The sequence below is a fragment of the Trachemys scripta genome, chromosome 22, assembly GCF_013100865.1.
Source record: "Trachemys scripta elegans isolate TJP31775 chromosome 22, CAS_Tse_1.0, whole genome shotgun sequence".
Taxonomy (NCBI): domain Eukaryota; kingdom Metazoa; phylum Chordata; order Testudines; family Emydidae; genus Trachemys; species Trachemys scripta.
In genome coordinates, this window is record NC_048319.1 from 1033355 (window position 1) to 1052817 (window position 19463).

General features: G+C 56.6%; 1 protein-coding gene across 2 annotated transcripts; it reads left to right on the forward strand.

Annotated features, from left to right (window-relative positions):
* Positions 1-939: 939 nt before the first annotated feature.
* On the forward strand, positions 940-19183 carry ARRDC2 (arrestin domain containing 2). Of its 2 annotated transcripts, XM_034755187.1 has the most exons (9): positions 940-1352; positions 13031-13339; positions 14434-14500; positions 14718-14865; positions 15654-15756; positions 16128-16384; positions 16900-17062; positions 17329-17480; positions 17580-19183. In XM_034755187.1, the coding sequence occupies exons 1-9, from the start codon at positions 1088-1090 to the stop codon at positions 17631-17633; spliced, it is 1518 nt and encodes a 505-aa protein (XP_034611078.1). In that variant the 5' UTR covers positions 940-1087; the 3' UTR covers positions 17634-19183. The 2 variants fall into 2 exon arrangements, with proteins under 2 accessions (XP_034611078.1, XP_034611079.1); XM_034755188.1 differs by lacking the exon at positions 13031-13339.
* The last annotated feature ends 280 nt before the right edge of the window (positions 19184-19463 follow it).

Below are 19463 nucleotides of genomic sequence, written 5' to 3' on the forward strand. Positions count from 1 at the left end.
GGTTGGGGTACGGGAGGGGGTGAGGGCTCTAGCTGGGGGGTGGGGCTGGGGATGAGGGGTTGGGGGTGCAGGAGGGTGCTCTGGGCTGGCACCGAGGGGTTTGAGAGCAGGAGGGGTATCAGGGCTGGGGCAGGGGGTTGGGACACGGGAGGGGGGCAGGGGTGTAGGCTCTGGGGGGCGCTTACCTCAAGCAACTCCCAAAAGCTGTGGCATGTCCCCCATCCAGCTCCTACGCGGAGGCGTGGCCAGGCAGCTCTGCGCGCTGCCCTGTCTGCAAGTGCCACCCCTGCAGCTCCCATTGGCCACGATTCCTGGACAATGAGAGCGGTGGGGGCAGTGCTTGGGGCGGGGGCAGCGTGCGGAGCCCCCTGGCTGCCCCTACGCGTAGGAGCCAGAGGGTGGACATGCTGGTTCCAGGAGCTGCATGGAGCGGGGCAAGCCCCCGACTCCGCTTCCCGGCTGGAGCGCTGGAGCAGGGCAAGCTCCGGGCCCCAGTCCGCAGCAGGAGCTCGAGGGCTAGATTAAAATGCCTGGAGGGCCAGATTTGACCCCCGGGCTGTAGTTTGCCCACCCCTGTTCTAGACCCAGCGTCAGGGCAACTGGATTCTATTCCCACTTGTGCCACTGGCCTCCTGGGTGATCGTGGGCAAGGCGCTTCTCTGCCCAGGGCCTCAGTTTTCCCATATATAACATGGGAACCAGGTACAGCGCTCTGAGCTGTCCCGCTGACAAGGGCTGCGCGCTGTTGGGTTCGCTCGTGGGCTGCTGCCCTGGATGGCAAACGGGACACGAAGGGAGCCGGGCTCAGGGCAAAGCGCCTTACATGGCCATGGGCGGCGGAGTGCGGGGAGCCGGGGCCAGCCGCGGGGCGGGGCTGCTGCGCTTCTCGGGCGGTCCCTGAGCTGCGCGGCGCAGCGCATCGGGGAGGTGTGGCCGGGGCGCAGCGATAAGCCGAGCTGCCCTGCGCTAGCGCCGGGACTCCGCGGGGCCGAGCTCGCTCTCCGGGCCCCAGGCCCGCCGGGGAGACGCGCCCCCGGTGCCTGGGCTCGGCTCGGGGGACAGGAGTTTGCCAGGCCCCGCGCCGGCCATGCAGCACCTGGGCAAGATCCGCAGCTTCGCGCTGGAGCTGGCCGGCGGCCCGGCGCAGGGGGTGTACCGCGGCGGGGAGCTGCTCGCCGGCCAGGTGGTGCTGGAGCTCGCCACGGGGCTGAAGGTGCGAGCGCTGGAGGTCTGCGCCCGGGGCTTGGCCACGGCGCACTGGCTGGAGAGCAGGAGTGTGGGGATGAACACGGTCTACAGCGACTACAGCGCCTACGAGCCCTACCTCCGGTCTCGCTACCAGCTCATCCGCGGTGAGTCCCTGGCCCGGCTCCAGGCTGTCCCCGTGCCCAGCCCTGCCCGCCTGTGAGAGGTGTCCTTGGCGCCCCTGGGGAGCCACATCGTCCCCCCTTAGCTGTCTCTCCCAGTGCCCAGCCCTGCCCGCCTGTGGGTGGTGTCCTTGGCGCCCCTGGGGAGCCACATCGTGTCCCCCCCTTAGCTGTCTCTCCCAGTGCCCAGCCCTGCCCGCCTGTGGGAGGTGTCCTGGCACCTGAGCAGGGCGTTTCCTTCACGTCGCCCCCCCAGCTGCTTGTACGTGGTGCCTGTTTGGCGATGAAGGGGCAGGTTTGTCCCCCTGGTTCTGTTGCCCAGGGAGGATTTGGGTCCGGGAGCTGGTGCTCCTTGCGGTGTGTGATTGGGATGAGTGAGGTGGCCGTGCCAGGCAGCACCGCGGGATGGTGGTGCAGTGTCTGCTCTGCACAGAGTCCCGCAGGAGCCGCTGTTGTGTGAACGCCCCAGTGGCTAACTTCCAAAAGCTGTGGCTCTCCCCTTTCGCCGCCCAAGTTATTTACTCCTGTCTCCAGAGCTGGGAGGCAAACGGGACCTCGATGAGCTGCGCCAGGCTCTAACTAGGAAGGGGATGGTGCTTGCACCCATGTCTCGGGTGTAGCTCCTTACCTCCAGTGCTGGCACTTGTGGAGGTGTGATCTGGCCAATCAGCATGTTCCCATTTCTGCAGACAGGTAAGAGCTTGCCCACTTCATGCAAGATTTCCCACCTCTCTGCATGGGCGGGAAGGCAGGATCAAGCAACGTGAGTTTTGCCTGGACTAGCCCGTCTCTGAACTAGGGTGTCTGGGTCAAACGCAATCAGACCCCTGGCTGTGGGCAGTCTAGATGTGACTCCAGCCAGAATATAGTGGTGCCAGACATGCAGGGGCTGGAGATCCTTCCTGACTAAATACATGCCCTGGTTTTCCAGTAGTTTGAATTGACCCTTTCGGGGGCTGTTCCTTGCCCCACGTGGAGGGGGAGTGAAATTAGCTCAGTATTAGACCCTGCAAGCGATGGACGGTTCATCAGCCTCTCCCTGCCCACAGGCCCCTTGCAGAAATAAACCCTCGCCAAGGAGAGCGAGGCATTGGGCTCTCACAGGAGGGCAGACGATGCCTGGCTCATGCTCAGAGCAGCACTGGCGAGGCTCTAGCTCTGGGCAGGTCCAAACTCTAAATCAGCCATGGAGCCTGGTCCGCTCCCCATCCGGCACTGGCTAATGCTGGTGGGCAAGGTGTCATGCTGACAGCACGGCCCAGGAAGCCTTCCTCTGCCAGGCCCTGCAGACAGGAGATGCCAAACCTCAGAGCAGGGCCAGCATGACCCCCCACCCCCGATCTCAGTGCCTCTCCCACAACTGGCAGGGAGCAGCAATGAAAGCTCTCTCACCAAGAGCTCTGTGAGAAAAGCCTCCTGGCTCTGTGGCGCTGGGGAGGCCAGTGCATGACCCAGGGCACCAGATGGGGTTTCACAGGCGTTCACTCCAGAGGGGCTGTTCGGCTTCAGGCCTTTCACAGAGATGCTGCTAGCGAGCTCCAGCCCCGGCGGGCTCATGACCACAGCTCCTGTAAGGGCAGATTTGCCCTGCGAGATGCTGGGGCGGGAGTTCAACATGCCTCAGTGACCTACGAGCACAAGAGCCCTTGGCTTTACTGGACGTAAGCCCCGTTTCCCACTGAAAGCCAAAGGCACTCGCAAAGTGCCTCTGACTCACCTGCTCCCACACCAGCATCCCCTCCAGGGAGTTTTCTCTTCTGTCGGCACCAGGCCTCTTTGGCCCAAACACAAAGCTGCACGGCTCTTAATTTATTTGTACAGAGAAGGGTAAACAGCGAAGTCGTCTCAGGTGTGAATGGAGCACTTAGCTGCCTGGCAAACATTTGTTCTTGTTCCATGGCTCTGGCCCAGTACACCCCTCCCGGACTTCACCCTTTATCAGCTTAATAGACGCAGCCTGCTCCGACCTACCCAGCACAATGCAGCCAAGGGGGTTCTGTGCTCATTAACAGCGATCAAGCCGTTAGCTTTGCCTTGTCTAATGAAGATGCTCTCGCTATGGAGTCTCTGCCCAGGAGATACCCATGGCAGTGATGGTCCATAGGGAAACCATGTTCTGCTTCCCAGTCGGCCTGGTTCTCCCCACCGGCACTGTGACCGTTGGCATTTTGCTGAAGTGTAAACGCTGACCCAGGTACCAGGTGGAGGAAGCCAATCCCTGTGAATTCACACAGTGGCCGGGGGGCTGCAGGGGTTGAGCTGGGAGTGGATGTGTGACTGCCAAGCATGTAGTTTGCAGATCTCTGGCCATGTCTGGCATGGGAACCAGCCGCTCACCCCAGAAGGACACAAGCGACATTTCTGGCTAGAAGAATGTATTAAAACTGAATAATCAGATGTGGGATGCGAGGAATCGCTGTCCCAGGTGGGGTGGATCGTGTTTGTGCTTTTGGCGAGTTATTTTTCTTCCAGGTAAGCGTGTAGGGCCAGATTTGCTGGTTCACGCTGGCTGCTCTGTGCCACCACAGCAGCACGAAGCAGCTGTAGCATCCTGGGGAATCCAGCCCTTGGTTTCCCTCCCCTTTGAGCAGGGCTGCGGCTCCTATATGTTGCAATGAAAGGAGGGTGAGTAGATGAGGGGGTTGGGGAGAGGCCCCGCTATGAGCTCACGCAGGGAGGTGCTCTCCTGGTTGCATGCAGCCGTGAGGGTGATTTCATGAGTTAGGAGGAGGATGGGGTGTGAGTTTGGTTCCCCATTAATACCCGCTGTGATTCTCCCCTGGGAAGCTGCGAGCCGCTGTCTGTGTTTAGATCTCATGGCTTGGTTTGCATGTTGCAAGAGCCCCCTGGAGCCACAGGGGAGGTGCGTAGCCAGACTCCGGATGCTCTGTCCTGGCAGGACCCTGCTGTGGTGCAGCTTGGAGCTGAGACGGGTATTTCCATTGCTCTGCCGGCCCCGGCCTCACCCCCTGGGGCGGGAAGGTTTAGCCAGGCCCCGTGGGGAGCTGCGGTGGGTTTTGCCAGACTCCAGGGTTTGTGATTTTATTGACTTTGACCTTGTGCTGGGTTCGTGCCTCCCTGGGGCACCGGGTGTGTGATCACTGCTTCCTGAAGGACAGGAGGAGGCGAGGGACGTGCTACAGCAGGCAGTGCACCGCGTACTTCTGAGAAAAGCCATTGTGCAGCCAAGACTGCTGCCCTGTGGCCCCACCCAGCGCTCATACCCCTCACCAGGAGGGCTGCGGGGCCCCTTGGTGAGGACTGCGTGGGGTGCAGAAGGGCCTGTCGTCAGCATCTGTGCACCACCCACGTGGCCTCTCCTTACTTCTCTTGCAGCAGCTGCCGCTTCCTGCTGAGGTCTACTGGTTGCCTGGGGTTTAAACAAAAATGCAGCGGGTGCCATGGTAACAACAGGGAGCAGAGCCCCAGTGGGCGGGGTGCTGAGCGGTGAGCGCCTCATAGCCCCTCCCGCGTGCAGCCATGCGCCCAGCAGGCGCTGAGCCTGGGGAGATCTGTGCAGGCAGGGAGCAGTGGCTTCCCCCAGGATGCACCACATGGCTCCAGCCAGCACAGCTCCACAGCCTGTCGTGCGGGGGGTCGTGTTCCTGTGGTGCCCCCGGTTTGCACTGGCCCAGCTCAACTCGGGGTTTACATCCTCTCTCCGTTCCCTGCTCCGATCCTCTCAGCATTTGTGCCCCGGGCTGTTCAGCGCCCTGGTGCTACGGCAGTCTCTGTGTGCTAAGGAGACGACGGACAATCCTGCCAATCCCTCTGGAAACCCCAGCCCGAGAGCCCAGACTTTCCTCCCCACACTTATCCCTCGCAGGCTGGCAGGCAACGCACAGGAGGCAGCTGGGTCGTTGGCTCGGGTCTGGCCTGTGCCTCCTTTGGGGAACCCTCTGTTCGGACTGAGCGTGAGGGCAGGTAGGCTCCTGCTCCGTAAATGCCCTACGCAGACGGACAGAGGAGGCTCACTGGACAGAGGCAGAAACAGCAATCTCCGTGGATTCTTCTGCATGAAATAACACACCGGGTATTCAGAGAGAGCCTGTACCCAAAGCTGCCCTTTTCCAGCGCTGCCATCGGCGATCCCAAAGCACTTTACCTGGGGTGTTGCACTGGTCGTGTTTATTATCTGCATTACGGTAGTGCCCGGAGGGCAGGCCCCACTGTGCTGGGCCGTGCACAAACCCCCAGCAGAACCGGTCCTGCTGCGCCCAAGAGCTCAGTCTAAGAGTAACATTTTCAAAAGCACCTCAGTGTCTTCGGAGCCCACGTTTCATTGACTTTCAGTGGGACTTTGGCCCCTAAGTGCCTATGTTAGTTTTGACAATGTCACCCTGGGTCTGGGTTTTACGATACCCGTTTTACAGCCAAGGAACGAGTGGCACAGAGAGACGAGGGTCTTGCTGGTGCAAACACTCACCAATGGGCGTAACTCTGAGCACGTGATTTCAGTGGGTCTGCTCACCTGTTTACAGTTAAGCACGTGTCAGTGTCTGCAGGATTGTGGCCACAGGCGAGTCACATAAACTCCAAAAATGGACTGTAGCGTCGTTGAAGAACCCGGCCAGAGACACTAAGTCCGCTTCTCCCCTGCAGAATCGAGAACCCAGAGTCCTGACTCCCACTCAGGTTAATCCGTTGGGCCTGGTTCTCCTTTGCCCTGCACCTCGTGTTTCCATTTCTATCGATGCAAAGGGAGTGCAGCGTGGTGGTGAAGCGAGCTGGGGGTGTCTTCCACTGGTGTTGCACTGGAGAAGCGTCACGGCGATGCAGGATTGGGCCCCTGTGCAAAGTGGGCGTGGCACACTGCCTTTCTGACGTGACAGCGTTTGGTGCCTGCTCTGCATTGGTGTCCCGAGGTGCCAGGCAGGAGGGAGCTGGGTGCCTCTAGCAGTCTCTTCCAGGAAGCTCCGTTGCATTGGAGTCAGAGCTGCCCCTCGATAATTGACAGCACCCTGGTGGGCTCTTCCCAAGGGCCCTGCCCCGTGGGTGGAGAAGGCACATGCTGCGCACGCCCGGCACTGGATCTGCACATTGGGTGGCTGGGCCTCCCCTCACCTTCCATGATTGCATCTTGTCACAGGGTCTCAGTCCTCCTCGGCCTGCACAGGTATGCCCTGGCTAGGCCTGGTTAGGGGCAGGGTAGCACCTGGGCGCAGGAAATATGGGCCTGGGTGCTCTGGAGCCCGGGGCAGGTCCAGGGAGTGCCCTGTGCGCACTGGGGTATAAGGAGTTGGGAGAGAACTGAGGCTGAAAGAAGCCAAGGGCCTGAAGAGCAGCGGGGGGTTCTGGCCACTTTCGGTGGGGGCTGGATGGAAAGCCCAGGAGAGCATCTCGGTGGCCGCTGTTCCGTACGAGGGGAAGGGAGCTGGAAAAGGACCCAGCAGGCTTAATCCAGGCGGGCAGATGTGGGTTGTGTGTTATTGCATTGATGGAGCCTGTGACATCTGGGGGAGTGATGGGGGGAGCCCAGGAAGGAAGGAAGAGGGGGGTGAAGAGGAGTCCAAAGGGACAAAAGGTAGCAGAGCCGGAGGTGTATGAGTTACAATGTGGGACTTTAGTTTACTTTGAGACGTGCATAATAATAAACTACCCTGGGACAAGGGTGTTCTCGGCCCAGGGGAGTGTTAGGACAGACCCCAAGGTGTGGGGGGAGACTGAGGCCAGGCGACTGTGGGGCAGCTGGGAACCTTTGGCTGAAACTGGGCAGGGCCAGTTCTAGAGTCCCATTATTGGGGGAGAGGGGAAGTGGGTACGTGGGGGCCATGGATGTCGGTATTTAAAAACTAACCTCCAGGAGTCCAAGGGCTAGTAAGAGCCCTGGAAAATCTTGGATTTCAAGAATTTAGAAAAGAAAAGTTTGGCTCCTATGTCAGTATTTTGCTGTGATTTGTAACTTATGTACAGGATGAAAACTGTACATAATATACATATTTTGGCCTTTCTGGCAATAATTTGGGGCCTCTTGAAGATTATTTTTTGGGGGACAAATATCCCCTTCCCCCCCCCCCAGTATCACCAGCAGCTGAAGCACCTGAAGCTGGGTTGAGTTTTGAGTTGGTAAAGTACCCCCTAGTCTACAGGACAACCCCCAAGGGCAGACGAAGTTCGCCCACAGACAGAGTTTGTCTGCCGGCTTAGTAGCCCCACTGCCCCAGATGACATTAGCGAAGCTGAAAGAAGCTCTCTTCTGTCAGTGTAGCTGCATCTATGCTGGGAGTTTTGCTGGCACAGCTGCGTTGGCTAGTGGTGTGTGGCTTTTTCACACCCCTGATCGCTATAGTTATTATGTCAACAAAACTTTGGGCAAGGTCCCCGATGGGCCAGCCTATGTCTGGTGACCGGTTAATCGTGTGATTCTGCTGTTTGGCCAGTAGGTGCCTCTGGTTCCCTGCTCTGAAACACCAAGGCAAAGACGCCTTTTGGTTCCTCTCTCTGAGTGTTACTGAGCGGAGGGACTCTGGGCTTGCTTTGCTCCGTGGCTCCCGCTGGGTGGCGGTGCAGACTGCGGAATATGTAACGCTGTGCGCTAGACAGAAAATCCCTGTGATTCTGGAGTGCCTGGCTCTGTGCAAAGCCCTGGTGGGAGCAGTGGGACTAATCACGAAACCAGGCGCTGCCTGCTAGTGACGGTTTTCCCTTTTGTACGTGAGGAGAGCACGTTCACTGTCAATGGCACCGTCACCACCTTGTGATGCTTGTGCCAGGGAACTCTGGGATCCTGTCTGAGCACAGGGAGAAAAGTCAACCTCTTTCCTCTGCACAAGGTGTGATTAGTGAGCGGGGAAACCTGCGACACTGGGAGGAAAGGGAGAAGATCGGAAACCAGCTTCCTCTACCATGGGAGTGCAAATGCTATTTATCCCCATGGTAATCGCCTGGCATCACTGTGAGGGCAGCTAGGGCTCTTTGGGGGGCCTCCGCTGTGCATTTGGATCTTTCACGTGTTGGGATTTCTTTTATGTTTGACTTTCTCAGGGAATTGACTGTGTTTCAGCACCTGTCCTTAGGATAACTACAATGGCACTGCAATAACTGATACATCCTTAACTCCCATTTAATGTGGGTGTATTAGGGAATTAAGGGACTGACACAGATTTGGGTGGGGTGGGTGTAGCCCTGATGGAGAACTCCATGGGTACTTTAACTGAGCTAGTTTTGTCTTTAATTTTCTTATTTGTTCTTCCATTAGATCACAATGCTGAACGCTTATATCACGCTCTTCTCTTCAACGTGCTTTACAAACGCTAATTAATAAGCAGACCTGGTTATCTCTGACATTCTTTACATGCTCTAGAGGTTGAAATGGGCTATCTGTTGTCGCCAGAATGGCATAAGAACACGAGAATTACCATACTGGGTCCAACCATGGTCCATCTTCTCCAGTGTCCTGTCTCTGACAGTGTCCTGCACCAGAGCTTCGGGGGAAGTGTACACAACAGGGTAATGTATGGAGTGATCCATCCCTGTCTTCTACTCCTGGCTTCTGGTAGTCAGAAGTTTAGGATCACCCAGAGCATGGGGTTGTGTGTCCTTGATCATCTTGGCTAATAGCCATTGGTGGACCTATCCTCCAGGAACTGATCTCATTCTTTTTTTGAACCCAGTTATACTTTTGGTTTCACAACATCCCCTGACAATGTGTTTCACAGGTTAGTTGTGCATTGTGTGAATAAGTACTTCCTCTTTTTTGTATTAAACCTGCTGCCTATTAATTTCATGGGGTGACTCCCAGTTTTATATTATGGGAAAGGGTAAATAACACTTCTCTAGTCACTTTTCCACACCATTCATGATCTTATAGACCGCCATCCTATCCCCCCTTCGTTGTCTCTTTTCTAAGATGAACAGCCTAATCTTTTTAATCTTTTCTTGTATGGAAGCCGTTCCATCCCCTTGATCATCTTTGTTGCCCTTCTCTGAACCTTTTGCAGTTCCACTCTCACCTTTTTGAGGTGGGGTGACCAGAACGGGACACCGCGCCGTGATTCATATAGTGGCAATATGCTATTTTCTATCCCTTTCTTAATTGGTCCTAAGCTATAGTTAGACTTTTTGACCACTGCTGTGCATTGAGCAGAAGGTTTCAGAGAACTATCCGTGGTGACGCAGAGATCTCTTTTTTTTTTTGGGTGGTAACAGCTAATTTAGAACCAGCGTCTTGTATGTATGGTTGGGATTATTTTTTCCAACGTGCATTACTTTATGCTTATCAGGGCAGGAAGAGGAAAGGCCGCCGAAGCTCCTGCAATTAGATTTGGGTCCCTACTCCACGGTGCACTGCACTAAACAGTGGCTTTCTCACAGCCCCTTGAAATTGAGGGGGCTCACTGGAGTCAGGTGCAGAGCAGCTGGTGCAGGCCCATAGACACCTTTACATTGCCCAGCCTGCTAGAACTGGAGTGCTACAGGTGAGTCAGAGTGGACCGATTAGCAAAGCTGATGTGTCATAACACTGCCGCCCCAGGCGGCCAGAGGATGCGTGATCGGCGAGTCACACCAAGACAATGTTGCTCTTCCTATTGGCAAAGTCTTCTGAAATCAGATGTGCGACATTCCATTTATGTCAATGGGACGTTGCCTAGTGAAATAACATTGCAGGGAAAACTTTTCCTCCACCTGCCCTGGCAGCATCATGCTCACCTCAGCAGACAGGCAGTGACAACAGGCTCGGCAGCAGGGCTCAGTCCCACCCTCAGACTCGGGCGCACAGCTCGACGCAGCTTGGAAAATTCCTGCCTCTCAATGCATCTGTGCCTACTCCTATTCAGAACCCGGGCACAGGCACTGCGAGGGGCCAGTGGAATGCATGGGCCAGAATGCTCTCTGGAGAGACAGAGCATACAAAGAGCACGGACAGGGAGGATGTTCCAGAGTTTAGGGAACGTGGGTTCTCTGCTATTGGTACCCACACTAGGTAGGTCAGGCCTGCCTTACATGTGCTACGATCACACACCCCTCCCCCCGATTGCAGTGCAGACAGACCTAGAGTCTCTCTGTGACTCGGTTCCCCATCGCTAACATGCAGACAGTACTTCCCTCAAAGATGGTCAGGATCAGATGCAGGGGTATCGGGGCCATGGACAGAGTGGGGAAATTTTCAGTCTCTTACAAGGGCTCAATCGAACTCCCACTGAAGTCCGTGCAAGTCTTTGCATTGACTGCACTGGGAGGTGTATCAGACCTTAAAACAGGACAGCAAGAATGTCTCTGGGCGTGAGGAGTGATTGTACCCTGAGGTACCCACAGGGATGACAAGAAGCCTCCCAGAGCTCCCTGTCACAAATTAACCCTTCCCATGCTGTGGCACACACCCCATTCCTATTGGAATTCACATGCGAACTCCCATTGCATGTGGTTCCGCTCCCGCAATCTTTATTGCGGTTTGCATGGTGGTAGCGGGTAGACCCCTGCCCCCGCTGAGCAGGGCACTGCACATACATGTAACAAAGCAGCAGGCCCTTTCCCTGGTGCTGTACCAGGCAGAAACCTCCTAAGGAATTAAACATGGAGCTTTCCGAGCTGACCAAGCCTTGCACGGCTTCAGCCCAACATGCTCTACCATGGCCGAGAGAATAACGCACTCAGAGCAGGAGTTCTGGAGAGGCAGGTCCTGGACAGCGTGGCCTGAAGTGATGCTATATTATAGTCAGGCTTTCTCCAGCCCGTGGTGAGTAACTTGTTTTCCTTGGCCCACCGCCACCTCCAGGCCTGGGGGCAGAGCACACTCGATGCTTAACAAATTAATTCATTAAAGTGAAAACTGCTGGAACTGCTTTAATCCCTTCGGAGTCCTGGGCCATTTTACTGCCTTCAGTCACTTTCTACAGCCAGGCACGTGTCTTTGCATGATTAACAACAGAGATACCTGCACCGAAGATCAACGCAGTATCCACAGAGCCTCCAGCACAACATTGTCTTACCTTTGGCCGAACACCGTAAGCAACATGCGTGTTTGTCCTGGGTAGTGGCGCACTCCATTTACATGAGAGATGATGTCATTGTTTCTGGGCTTTGTCGACGTGAAGCGTAGCACAGGGCTAGGCCACTTACAAACCTTGTACAGCACTAGACTTGGCCTGGCTAAAAACACAAGCAAGACAAATTGCTCATTAAGTAATTGCAAGAGTTATGGGTAAAACACACCACTTTACAGCCCTGGGAGTGTAGAATGTGATTCTCTCTGTGGCTCCAGTTTGGTAAATCAGGCTGGGGCAAGTATTGAGTTCAGTGCCTAAGGCTGTATCATCGGCACCCCTGCTTTTAGGAGAAGAGTGGGTGTCTCCTGCTGTACAAGCACATGGGTGGAGGAGCAGCTAACCTGAGCTGTTCCACGCAGTTCCCTAGTGAGAAACGCCATAGCATCTATCTTGTCAACCAGGCTTCTGGGAAAGTGGATTTGGGTCAATACTGTACTGAGTGCACATATACAGTTGTTGTGGGGACGCTGGGCTCCGCTACATTGAAGTGGGAGTGGGGAGCTGCTGGGTTATTTCCTTTGAAAGCATCAAACACTAAGATCCTGAAACTCCTCTTTGTGCCCCGCAAACACGCTCTGTGGGCCCAGTCGCCCCAGAGAGCGCGCTGGCTGGGCTGACTTCTTGCCTGCAAGCGTGCTGGCAAGCTGCAGTGTTCTGGGTTTGGCCCAGTGCTTCGCTTGTGAGCTGTGCAGTTTGTGCATTTAAACTGTGGCACCAAATGCACGTGGGGCAGCTGCACTTGACTCTGTTAAGTCGCATGGGGATGCAGCCGAGCAGCGAATGCAGAGCGGCCGGAGGGGTTTTCGGCCTGGCCTGTACTGTAGCTTGTGTTACTGGACTGTAGGACGGGAACAGTTGGGAATTTGGAGGTGGAGGAGCAGGTGGCATTTGCAAGGGGTCAGAGGAGGCGGTTGAAGCGGTCCTGGGGACAGAGGTCACGCGGGCAGGATGTGGCACGTCCAGAATTGAGAGATGAGATGGTTTCAGAATCCCTCCCTTTGGTTTCTGGCCATCATCTGTCTAGACCTAGGGACCCAGCAAGTGATCACCGGAGGGTCAGCCTTGCCAGGGGACCACTCCCAGCCCAGTGCTGGGCGAGATGACCGACAATGCAAGGGGCAGTTTCCTAATGTTTCATAGACTATCAGGGTTGGAAGGGACCTCAGGAGAGGTCTAGTCCAACCCCTGCTCAAAGCAGGACCAACCCCAACTAAATCATCCCAATAGAATCACAGAAGTGTCTCTGGTCCCGTTTAGAAAGAAAGCGCGGGTTGTCTCGGGTGTCTGCGGGCATCTGCCCTTCTCCTCCGCCAGCAGTTCCCAGCCAGGGCCCCACTTCCCGGGCAGGGCAGGGCGGGCTCGGGAGCGGGGATCGCTGCGGCTTTGCCCAGTGGGGGAAAGTTGATCTCCAGAGCGGGGGGAGTCGCTGCATCCTGCGGGCTCTGTCTGCAAAGCCCCAGCCAGGGGGGACCGGGGCTGGGGGCTGCTCCTCTCTCCCACGCCCGGGGCTTTGTTTTGCACGTCTCGGCCCATCAATCTCCCCCAGCGGGGCCGCCCCCGCGCGGGATAGGCCGGCGGCGCCCGGGCCGGCGGCTCATTGGGCGTGGGGCGAGGGGGCGGCCCGGCCCGGCCCCCCACATGGCATTTAAAGGGCCGCGGCGCTGCGGCTCCCCACAGGCTGCTCCGCCCCGACAGCTCCCGGCCCCGCGATGCTCTTCGACCGGCTCCGGCGCTTCTGCGTCCTGCTCGACTGCCCCGAGCTGGACTCGCCGCCCGTCTTCAGCCCGGGCGAGGCGGTGTCGGGCCGCGTGGTGCTGGAGCTCTCCGGGGAGGCGCGGCTCGGCGCCCTGCAGCTGCACGCCCAGGGCTGCGCCAAGGTGCACTGGACCGAGTCCCGCAGCGCCGGCTCCAGCACCGCCTACACCCAGAACTACAGCGACCAGGTGCCGTTCCTGAGCCACCGCGACACGCTGCTGGCCCCGCCAGGTAGGGCCCAGCCGGGACGGGGCGGGGGGACCGGGCACCGGGCGGGGGGACCGGGCACCGGCCGCGGGGGGGTGGCCCCGATCCTGGGGCTGGGGCGCCGCCAGGCCCCGGCTCTCGCTCCTGGCCGGTTGGCTTTGCCCCGGCACGTGTCTGGCAAGGGCCCGGCCGGGGGCTCCCCGGGGCTGGCGAGCTCGGAGTGACCCCCGGGGGCTCCCCGGGGCTGGCGAGCTCGGAGTGACTCCCCGGGGCTGGCGAGCTGTAGCCAGCTCCGAAGACTGCCCCGACCGGGAAAGGCTGAGACCGCTACTCCGCCGCCGTCTGCTAAATTTCTGCAAGACGTCGGCTCGACCCTCAGCAGAGAGGCACAAATGACAGCCGGGGCTAGTCTTGGTCCCACACCCTTACATAGCCGGGAAATGGTGCCGGTGATCAGACAGGCGCGGGTCTTAGGGGGTGTTTAGCAGGCAGAATGACGGGTCACCCCCCCCCCCCCCCCCCCCCCCCGGCAGGCCCCCCCACATGTGATTTAATTTTTTTTTTTTTCGTTTCCCTCTCTGGTTTTCCCCCCCATCTCTCTCTCTCTCTCCTTGGAAATGTTTGAAGAGGGATTGTGTGTGCATGTTGAGCTGTGGGGCAAAAGTTTGTTTGCATATCAGTTACTTCAGTCAGACTAAATTGAGTTGCCGTATCTTTTGCACGCTGCAGTGCAGGTGAGGAAGATTTTGGCATGTGGGTTTCGGTCGTTATTAACCCTGGAGCTCCCTGGCATGTCTTCTGGGTTCTTAATAGTCAAAATATATTTTCAATAAATCTGATATTGCTCTATTAAATGAAGACTATTTTGTGTTCAATCTAAACGACACCCTGCGAAGCCTCATCCTGTCCTTGTGACAACTGTTGTGAATTCAAGTCTTTATTTTGCTTTTCTGCGTCAAATGCTTCAGTAACTTCTTCTGAGTCAGAATGAAAGTAACTACAGGAAGTGCAGTCCAGCCATTAGAAACGTGACAGCCAAACAGCACTCTTCTGATAAGGAAGTCTTGCAAGAAATATACAATCATACTCACCTTAAATCTTTTTTTTTTTCTCCCCAGACAATGGTGAAGTCACAGTTCTGCAGGCAGGAAAACATGAATTTCCCTTCACGTTTCAGCTCCCAGAGTAAGTTCATTTTTATTCTTTGTGTTAGCACCACTGCAAGCGTCTGCGGGACAGGGGGAGGGGGCAGTAGAACTGTTTTAGTACATCAGCAGCTCCCCAGAGTAAGCCCAGTTTAAATATGCGCACACTGGGTGTTTGCTCTGTAGGTGGATAAAAGTGTCTCCTTGTGAATCCTGGGAAGAACCCCTCCTAACCATTGTCACTTCTCCCTGGGCAGGACTCTGGCCACCTCCTTTGAGGGCCGGCATGGGAATGTGCGCTACTGGGTGAAAGCCAAGCTGCACAGACCCTGGTCCGTTGTCAAGAAAGCGAAGAAAGAATTCACCGTGATCGAGCCCATTGACATCAACACCCCGGCCTTGCTGGTGAGTGAACGCCGGCGAGAGTTCAGTTCAGAGAGCGGAGACCCGAGCCGGTGTGCTCAGAGCTGACCTGTGCTCAGACTAAGATTGAGCCGGAGTGACATGGGGGGGGGGGCCTGATTTGAGATGCCTTTAAAGGGCCGGATGTTCAGAACATGGCACGCACCTGCCCTCTAAAAGCATGTCTGCAGCGGGGCCCCCCAAAACCGAGGTGCTCCAAATGGAGCATCTCTCAATCCCACTTGAAAACCTTGTCTTAAAAACGTGGGCAGCCAGATTAGCGTCCGCCCTGCCTGTTGTGCTGGCAGGGGGCCTCTGCACAGCAAAACAGGAGACCTGTGGCAGCGAGTCTCAGAGCCCAGGCCAACTGACTTGGACTCGCTGGACTTCACTGCAGGGCTAAAAATATCCCTGTGGACATCTGGGCTTGGGCTGGAGCCTGGCTCTGGCCCCCAGTGAGGCGGGGGAGGGGTCTCGGAGCTGGCATGTCTACACTGCTAATCTTAGCTCTGTGTGCAACTCGGGTGGGTTGACCTGGACCCTGAGACTCACTGCCGGGGGTTTGTTCTTGCTTGGTAGATGTGACCAAAAGATGCGGGAGGAACCATCCCTGGGACTTTGCCCTCTGCTCGGTGGATGACTAATCTCCAGGATCACAACTCTGGCTGGAGACAGCAATATGAGGGAGGGCTGGGCCGGGCCGGCTGTGTGGAGATCCTGGGAGGGAGAGGTGGGTGGTGGCTCCTGACTAGAGAGCGCTGAAAGTGACTCGCTTCTGTCCCTTCCTCTAGGCTCCTCAGGCAGGCGTGAAGGAGAAGCTCGCCCGCGCCTGGTACTGCAACAGGGGCCAGGTCTCTGTATCCGCCAAGATCGACCGAAAAGGCTACACGCCAGGTAACTCAACGGGCCCTCGCTGCTCAGAGGGTGCTGAACGTAGCTGCCCCGGGGATGTAGAGGGGCTTGAAAGGACCTGAAGGGTTTATGGCAATGGAGCTCCTAGAGCCGTGCTGTGACTGGGCTCTTCATACTGGTGTGAAGCTCCAGAAAGGCCCCGGCCCCTGATCGCTGCTCAGATGTGCCCTTGGTCTGGGCAGCTTCCTGGGAACAAATGCGGGAACGGGATGGCTGGAATTGCAGGAACAAGATGTAGCTTCACAAATGTGACCCCTGGCAGTTCTGCAGCTAAGCCGTGCCTGGTTTCTCTGGTGCAGCGCCGGTCACGTGGCCGGGCCAGTGGGTTTTATCAAGCCTGTCTCTCCTGCCAGGTGAGGTCATCCCCATCTTTGCTGAAATTGACAACTGCAGCACCCGCACCGTAGTGCCCAAAGCTGCCATCATCCAGACTCAGACGTTTATTGCCCGGGGCGCCAAGAAGCAGAAGAAGTCTGTGGTGGCCAGCATAGCCGGCGACTCCATTGCAGCTGGGAAGAGGGAAGTGTGGCATGGCCGAGCGCTGAAGATCCCCCCTGTGGGCCCCTCGATCCTGCAGTGCCGCATTATCCGTGTGGAATATGCCCTCAAGGTAGGCTGGGGAATAAATCTGACCCGCAGCATGAGGCCTTGAATAAACAGGCCGATGGGCTTCTCTGGCAGCTGCCTTAGCTGATACATGTCCCACTTCCCAATTCTTACCCGTGCCCAAGTGGGGCTTGGTCACTCTGCTGAAGTGTCCTTTCTGTGCTGGGCCCCTCATGCCCGTGGGTCAGCTGCCTGCTTGAGGTGCGGCCTGGCTCTGTGGGGTCGGTGGCAGGGTGGATTCCTGGGTTCCTATCCTGTGCTGATATCCAGTCCCTCCTTCCCCGCTCCATCATCAAACTACGTATTTGCCTGTGCAGGTAAAATCTCGTATTCCTGCTGGAGAGGCTGTCTGCCAGCTTCCTCCCAACCCTGGCGTAGCAGCCTACCAAGGGAACCTGTTGCTGGCCAGGCCGTGCGTGCACCCCCCACCCCCACCCCATCGTGGGAGAGTTGGGTGCTGCCTGTTGTCATGGGCTGAGGGAATGCGAAGAAGTGACCCCTGTGTCCTCCCCCTCACAGGTCTGTGTCGATATTCCTGGGACCTCCAAGTTGCTCCTGGAATTGCCGCTTGTGATTGGGACAATCCCATTGCATCCGTTCGGGAGCCGCACATCCAGTGTCAGCAGCCAATACAGCGTCAACCTGGACTGGCTCCGAATGGTGATCCCGGAGGAGCCGGAGGGTAAGCGACTGTTCTCGGTGCATTGGGATCCAGCCGCATGGGGTGGCAGCTCCAAGTGAGAGCTGGTCCCGAGGGAGTGTCTGGGCAAACTGGCAGCCTTGTCCTCTGCCCCTGGACTCTGCCTAGCATGTGGCTTTGTGGGTCTTGTGCTGCAGGGACCAGGTATCCATGGGAGGGGATGTGGCTGAATTTCAGAGGTAACTACCTGCATGTCTCCTGCTAGCAGATTCTTGCCTAATCACACAATGCCTCTGTTCTCCTTCCAGCTCCCCCTGAATATTCATCTGTTGTGTCCAGTGAAGAGTCGGCGCAGAACCTGTCCCCGCCCTGCCAGGATGAACTCGGCAATTGCTTGGAAGGCCCTTTCTTTGCTTACATCCAAGAGTTCCGCTACCGTCCTCCTCCACTGTACTCCGAGGTAAGAACGGCATCCCCCTGGGGGGTGGGCTGGGGGACCCTGGCTGGGATAACTCTCCCTCTGGTGTCTGGTACAACACGTCTGAACTTGGCCTTTCAGGTGGATCCAAACCCCACATCGGACAGCATCCGGCCACGCTGCATGACCTGTTGAAGGAAGCGCCATTGAGTGCAGTTCCTAGAATACAAATCCTGTGGGGATGAGAAGCTTGCAGACTCGCAGGACTTCAGCTCTGGGTATCCAGATCGGCGTCCAAGAGGCTATTGCGAGGCCGGCGCTCGTGTGGAGCTGAGAACCTGTTCGCTCACTGCCGCTTGAAACCACCTGTTGCGGCTACATCCCAGGGACTGACTCCTCTTGCCCCAAAGCTGAAACGAGGGTGTTGGACTTGCCATGTGGGGTCAGAGCAGTTCCTGAGCACGTGGTGCAAGGGAGGCAGAGGAGGGCGGAGGGTTAAGAAATCTTCTGCAGCAGTATGGGGTTCAAACAAGCTCCTTCATCTTGCAGCTACCATGGTCCTACTCCAGCTAACTCCTGCCAGTAGAAAGCAGGACAGGGAAGTGCTTCTCAGGATTACTGGAAAGCATTTTAATCTTGCGCTGGGTAAGGGTTTAAACACCATGGTAATCTGAGGGCACCCTCCAGCTACTGCATTCTTATAAAGTCACCAGGATTTCAGTCTCTGAAGAATTAAATGGGGTTGTTCTCCCCAAACTGCGTCTCGGCCCTTGCTGTCCAGCACCCATGAGCCTTAAGTTGTGTCCCGGGGTGCCTGCCGCTGGGGCTGTGCATTGCATCTGGTCTAACACTCCGAGAATTAAATGTGTAAAGACTCTTCCCTTGAGTCATGGATTGTATAGGCACCAGGCGGGGAGAGCTGCGAGCTCAGGGAAGAACTCCTGTTCTATAAACAGCAAGACTTATGGTGCCGTCTTGGTCACCAGATCTGGTTTGGTCCCTGCCAGGCACCAGACAAACATGCAAAATCCACTGAACCTCCCGCTGATGCAGAAAGCTGTGATCTTTAAAAGGCTTGTGCCTTTGGGGCTGCTAGAATTGTCCCAGTAGCATTTGATTGCCCTCAATATATGCCTGAGTAAAAGGTGAATGGGAAATCGGGAAAGCTGCCAGCCGCAGGGCCACATGGTCGCTGACATGGTCAGTGTCGGGTAGCCCAGCACTGGAGGGTACATGCAATGAGGCCTATAGACACTAGGCTGAGTAGGGAAGAGCCTTAAATCCAGTCCTGCTGCAGGTGGACTTGCCTGTGGACTTGCTGCCTTGTTAACACTTCACCCAGCACCTCATGGGTGGGGAAGAGCCACAGGTCTGCCTGCCATTAGCAGAGTGAGGCAGATGCTGCTGATTGTAAGCACTGAAAGCTGGTAAATCCTGTTGGGAAGGGAAGAAGAGGTTGTAATGAAGACTGCTTGGGTGCATCTGCCTTTGGCTTCAGGCTGGTCTTACTGCGCACGGTGCAGACTTGACCAGAGATCTTGGCCATTGATGGTTCCGTGGGGAATAGTGCATTCCATGATGTGAGGCCAAAACTGCCTGAAGTGGCCACCCCCAGCCTGGGGGTTAGAACCACTGACAGCCACGGTATTCCAGCTCCGAGCCAAAGCCAAAGGTCCCTAACCCACTTACTTTAGCTATGCAGTAGGTTTCCTCCGCTGGGAACTGGAAAGGCTATCTCTATATATTTTTATATATATACCTGTAACTGGTGGGTTTTTTTAATATTTTTGTCTAATTCTGCTTTTGTACAACTCCAGGTTTTGAAATAAACTCTTGTTATACTGAAGTTAATGTCTGAATAGTGTCTTGAACGCTCCCTCCTGCCCTCTTCTGCTGGGCTCACCTGTTCGCATGAGCCCAGTTCTCCAGGGCACATAGTACATGAACAGCAGCTTGTACAGCTGTGACCTGGGGGAGCGGGGGGGGGGGAAGGCTTCGGGTCACCAGTTTCCATCTGTCCCTCAC

Bases quoted from the DNA above. Each gene is read 5' to 3' on its own strand.
- ARRDC2 (XM_034755187.1), top strand. From the start codon at position 1,088: ATGCAGCACCTGGGCAAGATCCGCAGCTTCGCGCTGGAGCTGGCCGGC. The intron at 13,340-14,433 runs GTAGGGCCCAGC...TTTTCTCCCCAG, and splicing joins CACGCTGCTGGCCCCGCCAG to ACAATGGTGAAGTCACAGTT. The intron at 17,481-17,579 runs GTAAGAACGGCA...TTGGCCTTTCAG, and splicing joins CTCCTCCACTGTACTCCGAG to GTGGATCCAAACCCCACATC.